The 20,942-nt window shown below is 35.0% G+C and overlaps 1 protein-coding gene across 2 annotated transcripts in view; it reads right to left on the bottom strand.

The window, feature by feature from the left end:
• Positions 1-18,141, bottom strand: part of LOC306859174 (pleckstrin homology domain-containing family G member 5-like) — a gene marked incomplete at both ends in the record, with an annotated part of 65,229 nt that extends 47,088 nt beyond the window's left edge. The window contains 3 exons of one of the 2 annotated variants that reach the window (XM_079400071.1): positions 2,723-2,799; positions 16,776-16,948; positions 17,894-18,141. In XM_079400071.1, the coding sequence (XP_079256197.1) occupies positions 2,723-2,799; positions 16,776-16,857 (159 nt within the window). Of the gene's footprint in view, positions 1-2,722; positions 2,800-16,775; positions 16,949-17,893 lie in introns of those variants that run through there. The other variant, XM_079400072.1, reaches the window with a different exon arrangement.
• Between the last annotated feature and the right edge of the window lie 2,801 nt (positions 18,142-20,942).

The raw sequence follows: 20,942 nt of genomic DNA, 5'->3' as shown, positions 1-20,942 counted from the left end.
ACCCAGTTAAAGTGACAGGTTTCTACTAGGTTACATTTACACAAACGGTACACCACAGCATTTTTGAAACGGTCGAAGCAAGCACTTTCTAAAAGTGTATTTCCAAAACATCTAAGACATGCATTTAATCGTTGTCTTGTCAGCATTATTCCTATGGCAGACTATAAATAAATACAAATCCTCCTAAAAGCCGTCTGAAGGCCTGTAGAGCAACATTAGTGACTGTTGTGCAAGAGCCGTGACTAGTTAAGCAGCAGATGAGACACAGACAGTGATCAGACATCTGCACCCGTTTGTTTGTCATCAGGCTCGAGCTGGGCCTTTGTATTAAACTGCTAACAGATTTTTGCACAACAGCACTTAAAAGGTTATGGGTTGTTTGTCATCTCAGAGAGCACCACTAATGATGTGACAGCAGATTTTTGCATATTCTAAATGGCTGGAAAAAAGATGGTCAAAGCGAACCTATTCAGGTCTAGAAATAAATCTCAAGATATTTTTACATGAATTACAAATATATAAAACATATATACACACATATATAGACATATACACATAAATACACACACATATATACAATAGCTAATAGATTTTTTACTCCGTAGGGACACTAAACTGATCAAAAGTGACAGTAAAGATACTTAGAATTTAATTTCAAATAAATTATAAATTCTTTTGAACTTTCTTTCCTCAAAAGAGTATTACAGTTTCCACTAATGAATATTAGCTTTGCATCAGAGGAATAAATTACATTTTAAAAATAGAAAACATTTCTTTTAAACTGTAATAATATTTCACAATATTACTGTTTTTACTGTATTTTTAAACAAATAAGCGCAGCCTTGGTGACTTTTCAAAAACAATAAAATCTTCCCAACCTCAATCTTTTGATTAATATAATCACTCACTCTCTGTTCATTCTTAAAGCAAGAACGAGGAGTAATAAAAACAAATCGCATTACAAGACAAGCTAACAAAATTAAAATATTAACATCTTAATGAGGAGGTGACCAGTGATAAATATAAAGCAGGTACAGAGGGAGGTGAAGGTGACAATGAGACTACAGACATTCCTCTCTCATGCACGTTTCCTCGTAATCTCCTTACATAACCGCAGCCCGTGACCTCGGGTCGACGGGCGCCAGACGGAGGTTTTCACATAGGCCGACCCCCTACAGTGGTCCCAGAGCCCTCAGCGCTCACTTACACACAAACACATCATAGCAGCAGGGAGAGACATGCTGCCTTTCTTAAAGGAATGATTAGATAAACTTAGCAAGCTCCAACAGGTAACAGCTCTCGCCTCAATTTCTGCCTCATTTCAAAACTAAACGAGCTCAATACTGTTCATACAATAAAGCGGAATGAACAACTCTTCCGCTTTGACAGCGATATGTATATATATATACACATATACATACACATACACACACACACATGTATACATACATATAGTACAGAGCAAAGACCAAAAAAGTAAAGGTCAAAAGTGACAAAAGAAATGTACAAGGTTATATTTTATAATGTTAGTTTTCATGACCTTTTTATTGATTTTTCTAAAAAAAAAAAAAAAAAAAAAAAAAAAAAAACAATTATATATATATATATATATATATATATATATATATATATATATATATATATATATATATATATATATATATATATATATATATATATATATATATATATATATATATCGGTTTTGTGCTGCTTTCTTCGGGGGGGGGGCTTTCTGAAGAAAGTTTTGGCACATCCAACTGTTAATTTCATCAATGCATTCGCAGAGGGAGTCGATAAGGCTAGGTAAATCTGGGTATCATCAGCATAGCTGTGATAGGCAATTTGGTTCTTCCTCATAATGTGACTTATTATGCTCTCCTATACTCACATAATTACCTCTCCCTTCTAAACTAAAACTAAAATGGTAGTTTATGTTGTTACAATAGATTCTATTTTAAATAAATGCTGTTCTTTTTAACTTTTTATTTATTAAAAAGTCCTGAAAAAAGTTCATTCATTAAAATATAATGCAGCACAACTATTTTCAACATTGATAATGACTGAAGTAATGATGCTGAAAATTTAGCTTTGCATCACAGGAATAAGTTACATTTTAAAATATATATTCACACAGAAAACATTAATTTTACATTTAAATAATATTACACAATTTTCTCTTGATTTTTTATCATATCATATCATCTTTTAAAAAAAAAACATTAAAAATCGTACTGATCCCAAACTTTTGAACAGCAGTGTAAATTTTATAATTACTTATAAATTGTATAAACTGCACAGATATTTTACATTACTGTTTTTCATCAAATACTACACTCTTTTAGCTAAATGAAAGCATTAGTAAAGTACCTACCAAATAAAATGAATATGCACAAGTATTTTCTTTTCACCATTACAACCCACACGACATAACGTGCCCCTCAACACAATAACAGCCGTCTACCTCATTCCCAACAGTCCCCGTGATGATTCCCAAAGCAAACCGTATAAGTTAGCAAAGCAAGGAGAGTCGTTTCTCCTGTTTCAGAGAGCATCAGCTTATGACAGCGAATTCATTTCACAGTCTGGTGGCCAGAGAGGAGGACTCATACCCAGCAGGCCTCTCTCTGATCCTTGAAAGCACGAGATGGACCCTCCACAGAGAAGCTGAGGTCTCCCAGCGGTCTTCAGAAAGGCCGGGTGTCTGCTGTGTGGCTCTTACCTTGGAGGCGTGACGGCGCTCGCTGCAGTCTGGATGCTGGCAAACCCCACACTCCTCATCCTGAGCCGGCTTCTCATCTGCAACATTAGATCACGCACACATACACATCAAAACAAATCATGAAAAATATATTTTTTACTCTATATTTATGAAAAAAAAAAAGAATAGTTGCTATGTGGTTGCTAGAGTATTTAGTAGTTAATCTAGGGACATTGTAGTTAACTAAAACTAAAACCATAAATTATTCAAATAAAATAAACATTATCTAGAATAAAATATTTGAATAAACTTTTAAAATGTAATTGCAAAGATGACATCTCATTTTCATTTAGTTGAACCTGATGTCCTAAAATTTATTTGACATTTGTATTAGTTTTTCTTGCTTTTAAATATATCTGTATTTTTTTTGTTTTTTTTTCCTTTTTAGTTTTTGGTAACTTGATGTGTTAAAATAAACAAACTAAAATTAATCAAATTAATACAAACATATTTAAAAATAACAAAAACTAATACAAATTTCAAAAACAAAACTAAATTAAAATATTAAATATAAATATAAAAACGAATTCAAAATATTAATAAAAACAATATTATGTCAGTATTACTAAATTATAATAGTATGTCAGTGTTAAACACTTCATTTTTTGTTGGGTTTTTTTTTTTTTTTTTTCAAAAGATTGCTACATTGCCAATTTATTCTGTAAAATATAAAATAAAATAAAATACACTGGAGACTAGGGTGTTCTTTTGACCGTTTTATTGACCGGTTAAAAACAAAAGCAAAATGGAAAAATAAATAAATAATGCAAAACAAAATACAATAATAAAACAGTCTCAACAGGTCCTAAACACTAAGAGGATATAGAATGCAATGAAGGGATAAAGACTGAGACAGACAGAGAAACTTTAACAGGATATAAACAAGACAGGAGAAAGGAAGACAACAACAACAAAAGGTTAAAAAGGAAGAAAACACACAAACATGGTTTAGTTTCACTTCATTACTGACTGGACGAAAAGGTGAATGCAAAACTAACAATAAACCCCACTATAAATATTCATTTTATGAATGCTAATTATCCCACATGCTGTAAGATCGATGTGTCTGTATGTAGATGAGAATTTCAAGACCGTTAAAAGCCACATATTTAAGTGATTCTCCATAGTACAAGTCGACCCAACAACAACTTTCCACTCTCCTCTCCACTTACAGATTCAATATTCTCAGGAAAATTCCCAACATCTTTTCCATCTGCAGATCTTTCACTATAAATCAGCTAAATGTGTGCCTTCTTTAATAATAGTCCATTTTTTAGACTGAATCAAAGCCGTCATGAATCAAAAACTTGTGGCGAATGGTTTGCAAAACCCTAAGTATAAGACTTCAGTGATACTTAACCTTCTGCAGATGATGAAACAGGTGGAAATAAAGCATAGACACTTACAATCCCTGCTCCAACACGGTCTGCTTTAAATAATCTAAAATGCATTTTAATTCACTAAATAGGTTACTCGACTCGAGCAGAAAAAGTTGAAACTGAAATATTACTAAATTTGAACAAATGTGATGTTATTTGACATGTATAATGAATAAAGACCTTAAGGACAACAAGCAAGCTTGTTTATCTTAGCGTAGGATGCTAATGATATGCGTTAAGAGTCTGATTCAGCAGTATTCATCCACTCTCCTCTCTCTTTAACTTCCTCCTGTTCTTCACTCTCTCTCACTCCCTCTCAGTCGATGTTTAACGTGGAGAGGAATGTCTGGCCTCAGCACGGCTGATTAAGCCCAAATCAAACAAATAGCATCACATGCATTGTCAACACACACAGTGAGGCAGCTTGTGCATACAGCCACTGATGCAGTCACGCTCGGAGAAAACTCACTGCGCCCAACTTTCTAAAGCCAAAGTGAGTTTTTACACTATCTGAATAAAATGTGAGTATTGTTTGCCTGTTGGGATGCCAACTTCAGCAGAGCAAAAATGTATGCTGTTTAAGCTTTTAATACAGTAAAAATTATAATTTAAGTAAATTATTATTATCATCATCCTCATCAAAATAAACCAGAAATAAAATAAAATGAGTAAAATAAGTATTTAGAAAGATTGAATAATTAATAATAATAATAATAATAATGTGAAATCATTAAAAATGAAATAGAAAAGAAAAATAATAATAATTAGTAGTAGTATCAAAACAACATTATAAAAAAAAAGTAATTGAAAAAAAGTTGAAAATGAACTATTATTTGATCTGATAATCTAACAATGGTATTTGACTTCATATAGATATCATAATTAATAATTATAATAATAATAATAATAGTAACAAAATAAAAAAAAAAGTAATTGAAAAATTTGAAACCTACTACTTGAGATACTTAGAATTACTAATATATATATATATATATATATATATATATATATATATACATATATACACATATACATATACATATATATATATATACACAGAGTATGATTATAGGGCCGTATGATTTCCACGGCGCAGAAAACATGGACGGAATCGCGGAACCTAGTTTAAAAACGGAATGTCATTAAATTTGTTAAGGTTTGGATTAATTAACCAAAAGTAGGTCATTACATTTAAATTAAATCGCGATATGGACTAGTATCTGTAAATATTAAGCCACAAAAGTCGATTCAAATATAAATCCCGCAGTCCCGCATTGTTCTGCGAGTCTCTGTGTGAAAGAATTAATGGCAGAGATGCGGTTTTGGTTACTACATACACTGAAGCGTGTGTAACGCTCGCGGTGATTTCAGCGTCTGCCGTCTAAATGAGGACATAAATACATAAACAACTTCTCCAGAACTGCTCTGAGAGTCACTTCAGGAGCATTTTACCGTTTCATTTGAGCAAAACCAGCATTAACATATACACACAGAAATTAAAAAGGTATTTCAAGTCCGGTTTAGACATTGTGCCAGAAATATATTAAGCTACTTTTATTTAGTAGAATATATGTGATACTACTACGGTTTAAAAAATATATATATAAAACAATTTTTTAATAAATAAATCACAATATTTCTTCCGTTTTAATTTTAATAGTAAATCCCCTTTATTTACCAAAAAATAAAATGTTTAAATTTCATTTATTAAAAGACAAATTAAATTAAAGTTTTCCATACTTTTATTACTTGTAGGAAAAAAACTAAAACTTAAAACACAATTTTAAATAAGCATAAAGAATGGCAATGATTTTTGTATATTTTATTTTTGTTTGACTTTATTCATAAAAAGAGTGTTTTTTAATTAGAATGTTTTTGTGTTTTGCTTTGGTACCAAAATAGGTAGCAAGAACCATGGATTTTCACTGGTATCGGTACCGAATACAGAAATATTGGTACCGTGACAACACTTTAATACTACTATAACACTTGACTTTAGATAATAATAATGTAAAATCATTAAAAAATTAAATAGAATACAATTACTTGAGAGAGCTGATCATCTTACAATATTTGACTATACAGATGTAGATATAATAATAATAATATTTAAAAAATAAGAAAAAAGACATACAGTGGTATATAAATTACATAAAATTAAAATGAACAATAACCATAATAACTGAATAAATGCTTTTTTGCATAAAAAACAATATTCACACAGTGTTCACATTCGTAGTACAAAATCTTTAGGACAAGATACATGCCAGAGGTTAATACTCTAGATAGTGACATAAGCCCCTTTACCAAAGTATGAGCATTAGAACTAGTGATGTTTGTCTTATAATCAGATCAACAAGTGATCCGTAAAACAAAAGGCGTACAGTTCCCAACCACAATCCCACAGTCCTGCAGCCTTATCATACTCTTCCTCAAAGAAGACCACACAGCGAGGACCCTCGACCTGGACTGTACCATGTTTACCATGTATAGGCAGAGTGGAGGTTTCTAAGAGCATGTTTACGCATCGCTTTTGTGCAGCTTTTATGAGGAATGTAAGGAATGCCTCAGATCAGAGGTGAATTTTTCCCTCTGTTCTGTAGCATGGGACGGTTGGCACACTACTGGACCTGTCTGATGGCCTGCCTCCTCCTCCTGCTGCTTTGCTCTAAAGACTATAGCGCCCCGTCAGCCGGAGACGCTGTGAGTTATGTAACGCGAGGCGTCTGCTGGATGACAGATGGCAGACGGCAACAGACTGCCAAGGTACGAGGTGCTTCACTTGACTGTCAGAGATGCAGCCAACTGCTGCATCGCTTCACGGGACAGAGCATTTAAATTCAATGGCAAGAACAAGGTGTATATATATATATATATATATATATATATATATATATATATATATATATAAAAATAAAACCAGACAAGGTGAACAGGATCCCATCGATTACACATTAAACTGACTTTTGGCTACAAAATGTACCCTACAAAAGTGCTTACAAAAATACCCAACAAAAGACATTTTCTGTTTTTAAAGGAACATGAGTGCATGAGAGATGCAACCTATTTTCATGCATTAGATGAGAAGCTGCTTTAAATTGCCTCTCACTGGTTTACTATTTTTACAATCAGTGCAAAAACAAACAAACAAAAAAAACATTATTAGCATTCAAAATCATTAATGCAGCCAAAAAACTGCAATTGCAACCTGAACCAATTTTGAATTATCACAATGTTTTCATAACTATATCAGACGTTAGATGAAAACTCATTTCCAGAGGGGAAAAAAGGAAAATGTATACTGGTGATTATCTAATAATTTTATGGACAGTTCTATTATCCCTAAAAAAAAAAAAAAACGCAAAATCCTAAATACAGGCAAAACACCAGTAGAAATAATTGCAGAAAAAATATTTCATAATATTAAAGTAAATAGTACCAATACGTTTTATTTATTTGTGTATAGTGTTGAGTGAGACTGTTGAAAATAAGAAAGTCACATTGTGAGAGATTTTCTTAATATCTTGTCATATTGTGAGAAATAAAGTTGCTATTATGAGGAATGACTAAGCTAAAGTCACATTGTGAAATATAAAGTCAGAAATTATTTTTTGGCAAGACAAATGGCGAGAATGTCACAATAAATTGTAATTGTGTTTATTTTTTTTCAGTTGAAACAAAATGTTGGTTGAAAATACAATACATTTTTTATTAACTTTTATGTATATATATATATATATATATATATATATATATATATATGTATATAACTAAGTTTTGTTTTGTTGTTTTTTTTTCTTTTTGCTGAAAACCAAACGTAAAATACGTAATTTTATTGCACTGTCAACCAAAATCTATCCAAGCTGTCTGTTTGCGCATACCTATTTTAATTAGACACTGCCCAGGCAAATAAAAATACATACTCTAAGATGATTTTCAGTACTAACATTTAAAAATTTGGTCTGCTTGAAAAACTAAGAAATGCAGCATGCATTTTCATTCATGTCATTGACAGAAAACTGACAGCAAGTCTTTGACCACATAGACTTGACACCTCCAGCCATACTGCTTCTACACAACATGCAAAGAGGACTTAAGAAGCCACACTCTTGAATCCTGAGTACATACAGTAATAAGACCACTTTGAAGCTAATCTTACAGCAGTGTGTCCCATAAAATGACTGTATAATCCACTGTGAGTGTGTGACATTTTCCCATCACCATTACCAACTCAAACACCAAAGTGAGCCACGACCCACCACTTTAATCCCCCAGAATAATTATGGCATTTGAGAAGACAAGTATGCACTTAGAAATGCAATACGCTTCTCTTCTCTAGGCCGCAGCGGCCAGAGAGCGGCTCTCAGTAATAGATCGGCCTTAATTACAGGTCTTATGGATGGAAGTGATCAAAGAAGAGACTCATTGCTGCAGTTTTCCATCTCTGCTGAAGTGTCCCAAATGTTCCGGAAGAAATCTAAGTGACAAACAAATAAACCCTTGAGGACCGAATGATGGGCTAATGAAAAACAGTGTCAGGGAAACATGGAGATGACAGCAAAATCGGTCATCTCCACTGACAATAACACATTTTCAACTTCCAAACACAAATCCAGGGTAGCAACAGCATTCAAAGTAAAGTTGATGTGCAGAAATGTTGAAAAAGAGCTTAAATGTAGCACTACAAAACAGCAGGATGCAATGCAATGGCAGAAGATATCCATCTGATGCATATATATACATGAACAAGAGATGTAAAAATTTTAATTTGTGTTTAAAAAAGTAACTTGTTTTGGATTATAATTTCTTATAATATAATGTAATATAATACAATATAATATATAATTCATACATTAAAATTCTATATGATTTTGTCTAATTAGCTATATTAATAAAAGGTTAAAATCAAAAGTTTTAAATACTAAAAGAACAGCTTTAAGAGACCATTAGATATTGATTAAATATACAATATCATCTGAAACATATCCAAAAGAGAATGATAAATTAAATGAATAAAAAAATTAAATAAAATAAAATCTGATATGGTAGGTATGTTTATATCTGTAGGTATGTTTATATGCACTAATTTCTGTCAAATGAAATGAATCAAATTTGATTCTGATTCAGAAAATTGTTTATATTATGAACCCTAAGCACTGCAATTTTACTTGCATATTCACAAAAAGAGAGCTGACATGTCAGATAAGCATTTTAGTGAATATTTAGTAAACATTCAGCCTCCTTCACTCACCAATTTTTAAGACAAGAGTTGTAACTAGACATACACGGGGTCATATAACATAAAACATATGTAAACATACGCATCACAATGCTGAACATTATTTTTTAATCCCATTGAGGAAATACTTGGATTCAATGTTATACATATAAACAGCATTTCAACTACTGAAAGCTTGAATGATATTACCAAAAACAACAGTACATTTAGGACTTTGGGTTCCAAACGATTTAACAAAGTTGTATAAATTTAAGCAAGTACTGTTGGGGATTGGAGTATATAAAAGACAACAACTCACTGGTTAGTGACTGAGGAATGCCAGTATTTTGGGTAAGTGGATCCAGCCTTACCATAAACATCATAGATGACATCTAGAGGGGACGACCAAGAGTACCGTTCCGCCCCCAGTTCTGTCAAAGAAGATGGGAGTGTCTCAAGTTCATAAGCTCCCCGCTTCCTCCAGTAAAGGAACATTGTGAAGGACGAGGCTGTAAACGCTAACTGCAAAAATAAACTGATCTTCTGAAGGCTACTTTAAAAGTAAACAATACCCACTCGCACAATAATCAAACACTCAACATCTAACGCGGCATCTTTATGTCCACCTCTGATGTGCCCTAAACGGGATATAGTCAATCTCAAACAATTCCCAATAAAGCAGGCACCTGCAGTTACCTCATCTTCCCTAACAATTAAACCTCGCTTTGATCCTGCTTCACGAGTTCCAATCCATAAAAGTGCGCAACTAGCCATGCCAAAACCGGATCTACGTTCCAAAACAGAGCAAATCCTGGCACCCATTTCACATCGACTCAATGCAACTCTTGACAATAAATCTCAATTGAGAACGTATGACGGGTTCCTCGTTTCTCGAATTGTGGATCCCTCAGTGGGATCTTGCAGTACGCCAAAACAGGAACGCCTAAAAGTCCTCTAAACTTTGGGGGAAAAAAAACAAATTAAAGTCTTCCAAAGTTGCTTGATGTCTTGACAAGAATGTCTCGCCTTCTTTGAAAAGTTGACGGTGCTTCTTCTTCAACTTCATCTTAGATCCCATTACCAGACCTACGTTCTAAACCAGAGTAAACACTGGCACCCATTTCACAGCAACTCCGTGCAACTCTTTAGAATAAATCTCAATTGAGAATGCATATGATGGGTTCCTCGCTTTTTGAATTGTGGTTCCCAAGTTGGAAATACCTACAAGTCCTCTAAACTTTGGGAAGAAAAAAACTAATTAAAGTCTTCCAAAGTAGCTTGATGTCCAGACAAAAATGTCTTCTTTGAGAATCAGCATCTCGTCATCTTCTTCAACTTCATCAGATCCCAAAACCAGACCTGTTGTAAACCCAAGCAAATCCTGGCACCCATTTCACAGCAACCCAATGCAACTCTTGATAATGTAAATAATGCTCTGAATGGATAATGTATGACGTATCCCTTGCTTCTCGAACTGTGGATTCCACAATGGGATCTTGCTGTATGCTAGACAGGAACACCTAAAAGTCCTCTACACCTTGGCAAGAACAAACCAAATTAAAGTCTTCCAAAGTTGCTTGATGTCTTGACGAGAGTGTCTCGCCTTCTTTGAGAAGCTGACGGTGCTTCTTTTTCAACTTCATCTCAGAAGTTCTTTGCTTTCTTCGCCAAATAATTAGTATTTCCAAGTCTGCATGGAACAGGCACATCGGTGTCAAAGTCTGTGCATGCAAGTTGGGCAAAGAGGTCTGGTTGTCAGAGGGTGTTCGACCCACACTACCAGACAAATGTTGTATTCATCCTGGGCTGAAGTGCATGCTGGGATTGACAGACTAGGCCAATACCTTCCAGTCTTTGGGAAACAAAGATCCCTTGCAAACCCCTCCTACACTGACAGTGACCTTTGTCTATGATTTGCACAAACAATAAAAGCCAGACATTTCTGCATTGATTAGAGCCCTAGTCTTCCTTTTTCAGAGAAACTTATGAGTTACGAATGCCGTGTGAATACAACAATGTCAGCTGTTTCCTTGGATGGACACTGGCCAGCAGTGGCTCCTGATAAGATATCCGCTCTATGGAGGTGGACGCATGTCAAAATGACCATTTCAAACGTGGCATTTCCCCAATGTCTTATTGCAGTAAGGTTGCTTTAGTTATCCTGCAGAGAAGAATTATTGTGAGAACGTACCGTGCAAGACTCGGAGGGGAGGGACGATGTTGCACAGCCATTCAGATGTCCAATTTTGGGATAAGAAATTAGAGGGTACGGCTGGGGCAGACTTACTCTTGGAGACTGGCTTAGCAGACATATGGTAGTAATCCAGAACCTGGCTTTGAACTTGCAGCTTTTTTAAATGAACAGGCCGCTCAAGCAGCTGCAGAATGAGACTCAACAGAGAAGCAGATTCAGACAATGAATCTAAGCTTTATCCTCTGCAACTTCAGCTGGGTTTTTTTTTTAAACAAACAGTGGGCTTGAATATTCTGCATTAGCATAAAAAGTGCACATGCGTAACAGAGTTTGAGTGCAGACGTGTGACAGAGGCAGAATGAGTGTGTGCAAAAGGATGAAGTGAAGGAGTAAGTTTTCCCAAGACTCAGTGGCGTTGAAAGGTGGAGAGCAGTTTGACTCTCTGGTTGCCAAAGTAGTGGAAAATATATTTAACCTATATTTAGATGGAACAGCCACATCATATGCTATATTAACCTCTTAAATACTAGAAATGCTATTATAATACTTAAAGATAATTCACCAACTCAAAATTTCAAATATTACCATTCAAAAATTTGGGGTTGTTAAGATTTTTTAAAATAATCTTATGCTCACCAAGGCTACATTTATTTGATCAAAAACAAAGTAATATTTAAAATAACTGTTTTCTATTTTAAATCATTCTAATATTCTGATTTGGTGCTCAAGCAGCAATTCTTATTATCATCATCAATGTTGAAAACAGTTGTGCTGCTTAAAAAAAAAAAAAAATCACATTACTTGATGGTTTCAAAACATGTTTATAGATAATGTTTCCATCCATAATTCTTAATGCAAATATGTTTAAAACATTTATTTGGTTCCAAAGAACACCATTTTGTCTGTAGAGCATTTTTCAAAATGTATGTTTATTATGTATGAATATTAATGTCAAATTCAGAGAAAATACAAAAAAGCAATAGAAATAAATGTTGGAGAAGCCACTGTGGCTCCTTTACTAAAAGGCATTTATTAAATATAATATCACATAAAAACACATGAATGGAAACCTGGCAATCATCTGCAATAATTTGTCTGTCTGTAACATGCGGTTACTACATAAAAACAACCCATCTAAATCGCCTTTTTTTTTTTTCAACCTCTAACTAGGTGCATAACCTTGAAAATAACTGATATGCCTTTCACTCAAATCCTGTTTTTCAAAATCCGTATATTGTTACTGTAAGAGCACAGAGGTATTTATGACATAATGAAAAGCTAGACCGTCTTGCTCTGTACAGAAGCAGATATTACAGAGCTCATCCTTGGCAGAGACGTGGTCATTAACACGAGGCTGAGATCCGCCTAAATGGACTTAAGCTGGGTGGGGGAAGCTCTTCAGCAGTAGTCGACATGGGACAAAGTGATGACATGAACTCGGGCTGAAGGGCCCTTTTAATCTACCGTAATCGTCACACGGAGAGAGGGGTGACACACAAGCATTTTATTCCTCTAATGAGCAGAGCATGATCGCTGCTACTCCATTAGGCCAAGGCCAAGAAACCACGAGCTACAGAAGTTACTTTAGATCTACACAGTCAATAGAAACCTAACATAGAAAAACAAATAGTTCTGATTCTAAACTCTTTTTGAAAGAATTTTGCAGTGTTCACTGTAGCAAAATACCAAATTTTAATATTCTCTTACAACAAAACAAAAAGCACAAACAGTAACGCTGACTGTAATAAGATGCCATAAACTGAAACAAATGCCAAATTAGCTTGACCTGTTGAAGCCACTGCTATGTTGTATTTGTCAGTCAACTTGTTATTATGTTTCCAACTTGCTCTAAAAGTGGTTCTTTGGCTTGTAACCAAAGGGGAACCACTTTTGGTATAGCACCAAATCTTGGTGCTTCAGTGGTTCTTCTTTGGCGTGACTGAGGTGCTTTATAGCACCGCTACCATATACAGAACCTGTTAAGCTCCTGTATGGTTCTTCAGCGGTTCTTTGGGGTGATTAAGGTGCTATATAGCATCACTGCCCTTACAAAGAACCCGTTAAGCCCCTTTAAAGGTTATTTACGAGCCAAAGAACCACTGTTGGTGCCGTTTAGCACCATTTTTGTTGAAATACAATGCGACATGGCACTTCTTATGGTTCTACATAGCACCATTTGACAAAGATGCTGTATAGCACCTTTAAAGATATGGTGCTATACAGCACCAAAAGTGATTCCCCTATGATTATGAACCAAGAACCACTTTTAGTGCTATATTTTTTTTACAGTGTAGTTGGAAATGATGTTATAGTATAATGCACCATTGTTATGCTGTATGTCAGCTATATAAAAAAAATCCTGCTGAAAAATGACTAAACTGGTTTGCAGCCCAGCCACGAAACCACTCTAAAACCAACCAAAAGACTAGCCAGGCTGGGATATCAATGAAGTCCATCGTAGGCTGGTTTAAGATGTTTTTGTTTTGTTTTAAGATGTTTCTTCAGCAGGAACCCATCTAACAAAAATGTGTTTCAAGAACATTTTTTCTAATGTTCCCAATGAGTTCTAAAAATGTTATTTCTGAATGTTCAAAGCATCCAATTTTTCCTTGGCGTTATACAAATGCTGTATGAATGAACATTACATGATCAATACATTTGCAAACATAATGGGAATGTTAATTTTGAATGATTTCTTAACATTGTGCTATTATTTTTAGAACGTTATTAAAGACCAGATAACTTTGAGCAAACATTCTATTAATGTCAGTGGAAGAATGATTGTTCATAACATAAGAACCTTGCCAGAATGTTTGCCAAAATTGAGAACTTTCTCTAATTTGGGAAAGCTCAGTGTTATTATAATAAGCTATATTACTCAGAAGAATTTCTGTCTATTATTATTATTAATTGCATTATCATATCGCAGTTGCAGCCATCTGATAAAAGTAACTGAGGCTGTTTTGTGTCGCACCAACACACTTTGTGATCAAATAAATGGCTGTTTGCATTCATCTAAAATATTAGTCTAAAATAGATTCCTTATGAATTCTAAAATGGTTTATTATTTAAGCCAAATCTTCTGCAGAGAAGCATGTGTAGTAAACAAGAGTGAACACTTTCATTACTCCTCACAGCTGGGACCTGAAATTTTTCCCTCAGGCTCCAACAGCGGCGCTCCATCAGTCAAACAAACCGAACAACTCCAACTGCAAGTTCACGGCTAAATTACTGCTAATCTCTTTCATTCAACGAGTCTAATAGCCGTACAACCACTTAAACCAAGGGCAGGACCTGGAGGAAGAACAATATGTTAATAGCACTGTCTTAAGCTGTTCTTGTGTGTGATAAAGGCAAGCTGAAAGCGTGACAGAGTGAGGGATGATGGGAAAGCCGTCAGGCTAGGAGGGCTGATGATGTTGAATGGTGAAGGGAACGGCTGACAGCTGCGAGAGCCTGTTCATGAGCATTACATCATCTCAGGACTTGAAAAGCTGATAGCAATAACCCTGCGGTTTGTTTTTGTGTGCATGTGGGGGCTGCATTTGGGTTTTGGAGTCAGGCTTGCAATACAGTCTCTCAAGTAAAGGCCATACTCGATTACATCATTGTGAATTATCAACAATATTTCATTATTTGTTTACTTCTGATAAAACTAATCAAATGTAAGGTGTCGTTTGACTAAAAACTAAGCACTTGTAAATGAACTGGTCAATTTATTGACAAGAAAATGGTGTCAAAGTTAGCAGGCAAGTTAAATGTCCTTTTTATGGTTTTAATCATTTTGTAGTATGATTAATTATATTTTTACATCTTGCCCATGCAAAACTCATAACTACAATGCCAGGACATTGCTATGCAGTTGCTAGGTGGTTCATTACTGATCCCAAGACAAAAAAAAAAAAAAAAGTTATTCTATGGCATCACTATCAAAGCAAATTGAAGGTTTTATTGAGAAAAGTCAAAGAAATTAGTTTTTTTTTTAGAAAACCTGACTATCACTGGACAAGCCAAATTTAGCGAAGCGAAATACAAACTGATAAATAAATACCCTTGACACTTCAGATAATAAGATTAGTCTTTAAGCAGAAGGATTTGCCCGTGTTTAAGGCAAAGATTTAGTGGATGCAAAAGGAACCAACTTAAAACCAGTGATGCAATGACATTTTTCAGGAAGCATATCAATCTAAGAGCTTTAAAAGGTCAGTCAGTTGACATCATGCATCCAAACTGAGGGGGAAAAACACACACTAGGTAGAACTGTTAAGATAAAACGACTAATCAAACTTGAGTGAGCCAGAAGCTCCTCTCAGTCAAGCCTTAAACAACAGATGCTCTGAGATTAAACCCATGTATTTCAGGGAGGCTTGAGTGGTCTGGTGCACTAGGGGTAACTTGCAGTCCTCGCTGAGCTAAGAAGCCTCTGGTGTACACCAGGCTGTAAGGCTAATCTTATCGTGATTGCAGAGGTCGATAATCGAGCAGGAAAATGTTTGGCAACTGCAAGAAGTGTCTGTGCATGTCAGTCTGTGAAAGTAGTAGTATCGTGGTGAAAGCATCCAAGAACTGGACTTGAATCATTAATTTTCTAACAAAATTAGAACATTTCTAAATTAATGTTTGTTGACTTTATTGGACTTTTTGATATGTATGCTTGCATTTATTCATGCACAGAATATACTAAATATTTCAACGAAGGCCAATAAGCAACCGTGCACGTTTTCATCAGCAATGTAAAATGCATGTAAAAAATATTGTAATTTATGAATTTAATAAATAACAGGCCACTTCTAGTGTCATTCTCAATTAATTAAAAATCCCTAATATGCAAATGATTTTAAATGAATCACAATGAACTAAACTGCCCATTAAAATAATGAGCTGAGAGATTTGTTGTAACTAATTTCTATGACTCTACTGGACAAACACATCACATAAAAAAACACACTGCAGTAAACTATGTAAAAATGTTATTAATGTTTGATTAACATTTCCACAGGTCTAAACTATTATCCGAGAGTGCTTATGCTCCAAATGCCTGTATATAAAGTCATTATTTTAATGCCAAACCACAACTTTTGATTTGTTTATGGGATTTGAAGCATCAGCATCAATCATTTGATCAAGCAATGTTATGTAACTTACCAAGACATATAAATTTAGTCATCTTTCCTGCATTATTGATATTAAGATGATCAATTAAGTCAGAGAAAGCAAACTTACTGAGACGTAGTCGGATGCCAAGCCAGCTTCTGGGAGGCGATTTGTGAAGAACTGGATGCATTATCCACTTGTTGGGTACCATGCTGTCTGCTTTACTCTGCGTCCTCTGTGTTGAGGTAGAAATCCACACTATAACAGCTGGCGGAGGGGTCACCAGCGGTCAGATACGACTCCTGGCATGATGATTGGAGAATGAACACTACTTTTACTGGCAGAGACATAGATCCCAGGTGGGACAACCCCCAAATTTGAGTACACATCAAATTGAAAATACACATACACACACAAAAACACAATGACTGTTAAAAACATTATATATATAATATATATATACATATACACTGTACGTAAAGCTATATTCTCTCCGTATCTATTAGGTTATTTAGAAAGGAATTCAAAATATGAAAAACATGTTTTCAGTTAGTGAAATAAACAATGCTGATGTTTTTTTCTGGCTTAAAGTTAAAAATGTCAATATGGTTTAACTGAATTTTAAAAAGCTAAAAACAAAAAAAAACAAAAAAAAAACAAGTTGAATAAAGTAGTTTGCCATAATCTTTCATTTAAAAAATTAAATAAACAGAGCAATTATGTTTTAAAATATAACTTAAACATTTTAACTTCAGAAAACAATGATTAAGTTGTCAAGCACACATTTTAAAGATGTAATTAAAGTATTTTAGTGCTTTTGTCACACCACTTAACATTTTAGAGTCTAACATTTGTTTAAAATGGTATAAATAGTGCAAAAAATGTATGAAACCAACATAAGCTACACTTCTAAGAACTTGCCACATGTTTTAAACTAGGTTCTATAAAGTATTTTGTCTTTTTTATTTAATCACATCCTTATTTCACTGATCCACCTTTTATTTGCAATGCATGCACATATTAAATGCAGAGCCCGTCTGCACATTTCAAACAGGCCTGATTTGGCTAGATCTCCTTTGATCTCACGGTATTGTGTTGCATTGTCATTTCAATGGCTCGGTAAGCGTGCACGCTGTTTGCATCTCAGCGATTAATACACTGACCACAACATGACCAATGCAACAATTAGATCCAGTGATCGCATTCGATTCTGTGCTCTATTAATTTATATCGAAACTCAGTCTAACCTGTTGCATTGTAAAGCTTCATCATCCACCCGCAGAACCAAAATAAGCTCGTGCATTCAGTAGCAGCAGGACTTTAAATTCACTCCAATCTCGCTTTCATCCCTTCAGAAAGGTGTTGACTCTACTGCACTGCCGCTGTCTTCTTTAAATCCATGCCTAGTGGGACAGGACAGCCGATTATCAGCGTGAAAGTTTCTCGCTTGCTTTGTCTGGGCTGTTCCCTCTGCTCTGTTTCACCCATGGAAAGCGTTTTCCATTCATTCAAGTCACCTTTAGTCAAGAGCTCCCTCTGCACTACATGCGTTTAACCGCTAGAGGCGCCAAAGACAGTGGCAGACAGTAGTTCAGAAGTTCATCTGCAGGCTCGTCTGAATACTTGTGAATATATGACTCCACCTGCTGGTCATCATGTCCATCTACAAACAGTTCAAGCTCCACAAGTGCACTTAGGTCCATTTGGATGATATCACATATCTGAAACAGTGTTGAAGCTGGTATGAAGAGGGACTGAGGCAATTGTGATTAATTTGCAGCCTGTGGTACTATTGTGGTAGCCTACTAACAACTGGAATACAATCATTGCACTAGTTTAATATTCTCAACTATTCCCTAATGGGCACTGGGAAATACACGTTGTTCGACCTTACAGAGATCAGTGTGTTTCCATTTTTTGTAAGAATAAAAAGAAACTGAATAGGCCTAGTGTTAATTAGGCTATGTAGGCCAATCAGCTTGCCTAACATAGTCGAGGGAGTGTACAAGATCTGTTAGGTTTCCTCTGTCAGTTAGGCTACTTGAAAAACGAAAGCACGAATCAGAAGAAATAAGTAGATTTGCTGTCAAGATTTAATCTTTTAATGTTTTTTTTTTTTTTGCCATCTGCATTATGTTGTACACAAGATGTGTTTTTGATTAATATGGGTGCCCTGGGTGTAATATTGATTTAGACAAGAGGATCCTTTACTGCCTTTTGATCTTAAACGTGAGTATAAATTCTGATTTATCGTTAGGTTTTAGTAACATGACATCGTACTAGCTATTATACAAGCTTTCAAACGAAAGCAAGATCATCCTCAGATGTAATAATAAGATATTGAAATGTGTTTGTGCTGTGGAGAGTGTCAAAGGTTTATATTTACAACGTGCACCATTGAGCAAATTATTCAATGACGCCTATCTGTTGATTTTTATAGAATGCAATGGCCAATCATAGGCGTCTATTTTTTTCTTGTTACCTATAAGCATGCTCTTAAATTCAATTATAGACATGTATCTCATATGCTAATTTCATAACATTTGAAAATGAATAATATATAATATACAAACCACTTTGTTCAAAACAAAAATGTTTTGTGCTTGCTGTGTTAGGCCTATTTAAAGTTTCCAATATGGCCTATAAAAAAAATATTTTCACATCTTTCAGGTTTGGAGGCAGATTTAGAAAAATCTCTTTTGGGGGCAGCACATCGCATCTGATGTTGTATTAAAAGCAGTATCGTCATTTATGACTGACAAAAAGCCTTAATTTAATTATTAGTTTGTTTGTTTGTTTTAACACATTGCACATAGCGGAAGTAATTTCTCTAAATGGGATGTGCTGTATATTCAGGTACAGCTAAAGCAGTTGATTCATAAAAGTGTATCAAGTTTTCCTCACTCCATTTTCATATTTGATGAAATGGACAAGATGCAACCACAGCTGATTGACATCATAAAACCTTTTCTGGACTACATGTTCCTTTCCTACCTCTGGAGATGAAGCATGTCCACCAGTGTGGCTGAGATGGTCCATATGAACATCAAACAAAATTATTATCTGGCAAATAGGGTGGCAAGAAACATGCCCTACTTCCCAGAACAAGAGAGGCTCTTTGCTCTTAAAGGATGCAAGTCAGTCAGACAAAAGGTGGTGTTGTATGTTGATGAATAGCAGACTTCAATTGTTTTTTTTGTTTTTCTTTCTACTTTTTACTAATTTAATGAATACCTTGCTTTGCTAGGAGTCAATAAATTTAGATTGGAATAGATTGTATATTTTTTTACCAGTCCAAATATTAGAAATATCCATCATTAAAGATTATTATTAAAGCAGTAAGCCAAGTGAAGCTGTGAACTTTAAAACTGTAAGAGGCATTAAAAACCCCTAGCTGATCTAGAATGACTGTAAAGCACTTATAAGTTGTTCAAATTAAAATGCATTACAGTGCCAGCAGTTTGTGGACGAACATGGCAGCATATATCTTTTTTATGAAAGATGATCCATCCAAAGCACTGGTTCTGTCTTTGTATGGGCTGACAGGAGTAGGAAAAGTTACGTCACTATGATCATTGCAAGACAAATTTCTAAAACGGGAGAGAAGAGCAATAATGTACTTAATTTTTATATTCGATTATCACTTATGAAATTTGATTCTGTGGTCAGTTGATCTATAATATACATTTACATTTAGTCATTTGGCAGACGCTTTTATCCAAAGCGACTTACAGTTGGGGAATACAAAAAGCGATTAATCTTGAAGAGGCAATCAGACAGAGGAAGTGCTCGTAACACCAAGTCTCAGTCATTGTTCAAATAAGTACAAGCTAGTAAGCGGAGAGAAAGATAGAGGGAAAGGGTTTTTTTTTTTTTGAGTTTAGGATGAAGTCAAGTACTGCCGAAAGAGATGAGTTTTCAGTTGTTGCTTGAAGATTGCCAGGGATCCAGCGTTCCGGATAGGGGTGGGAAGATTATTCCACCAGCCAGGAATGGTGAACGAGAATATTCTGGAGAGTGATTTTGAGCCTCTCTGTGATGGTACCACGAGGCGTCGCTCACTAGCAGATCTCAGACTTCTGGAGGGGATGTAGGTTCGTAATATTGAGTGGAAGTAGGAGGGTGCTGAGCCTGTGGCAGTTCTGTACACAAGCATCAGTGTCTTGAACTGGATGCGAGCTGCCACTGGTAGCCAGTGCAAGGAGACGAAGAGAGGTGTAACATGCGCTCTTTTGGGCTCGTTGAAGATCAGTCGTGCCGCTGCATTCTGAATCATTTGTAGAGGTTTGATTGTGT

The sequence above is a fragment of the Barbus barbus genome (genome assembly GCF_936440315.1).
Source record: "Barbus barbus genome assembly, chromosome: 40".
Lineage (NCBI taxonomy): Eukaryota > Metazoa > Chordata > Actinopteri > Cypriniformes > Cyprinidae > Barbus > Barbus barbus.
The sequence above is the reverse complement of the archived record's forward strand: the minus strand, read 5'-3'. Positions and strand labels throughout refer to the sequence as shown.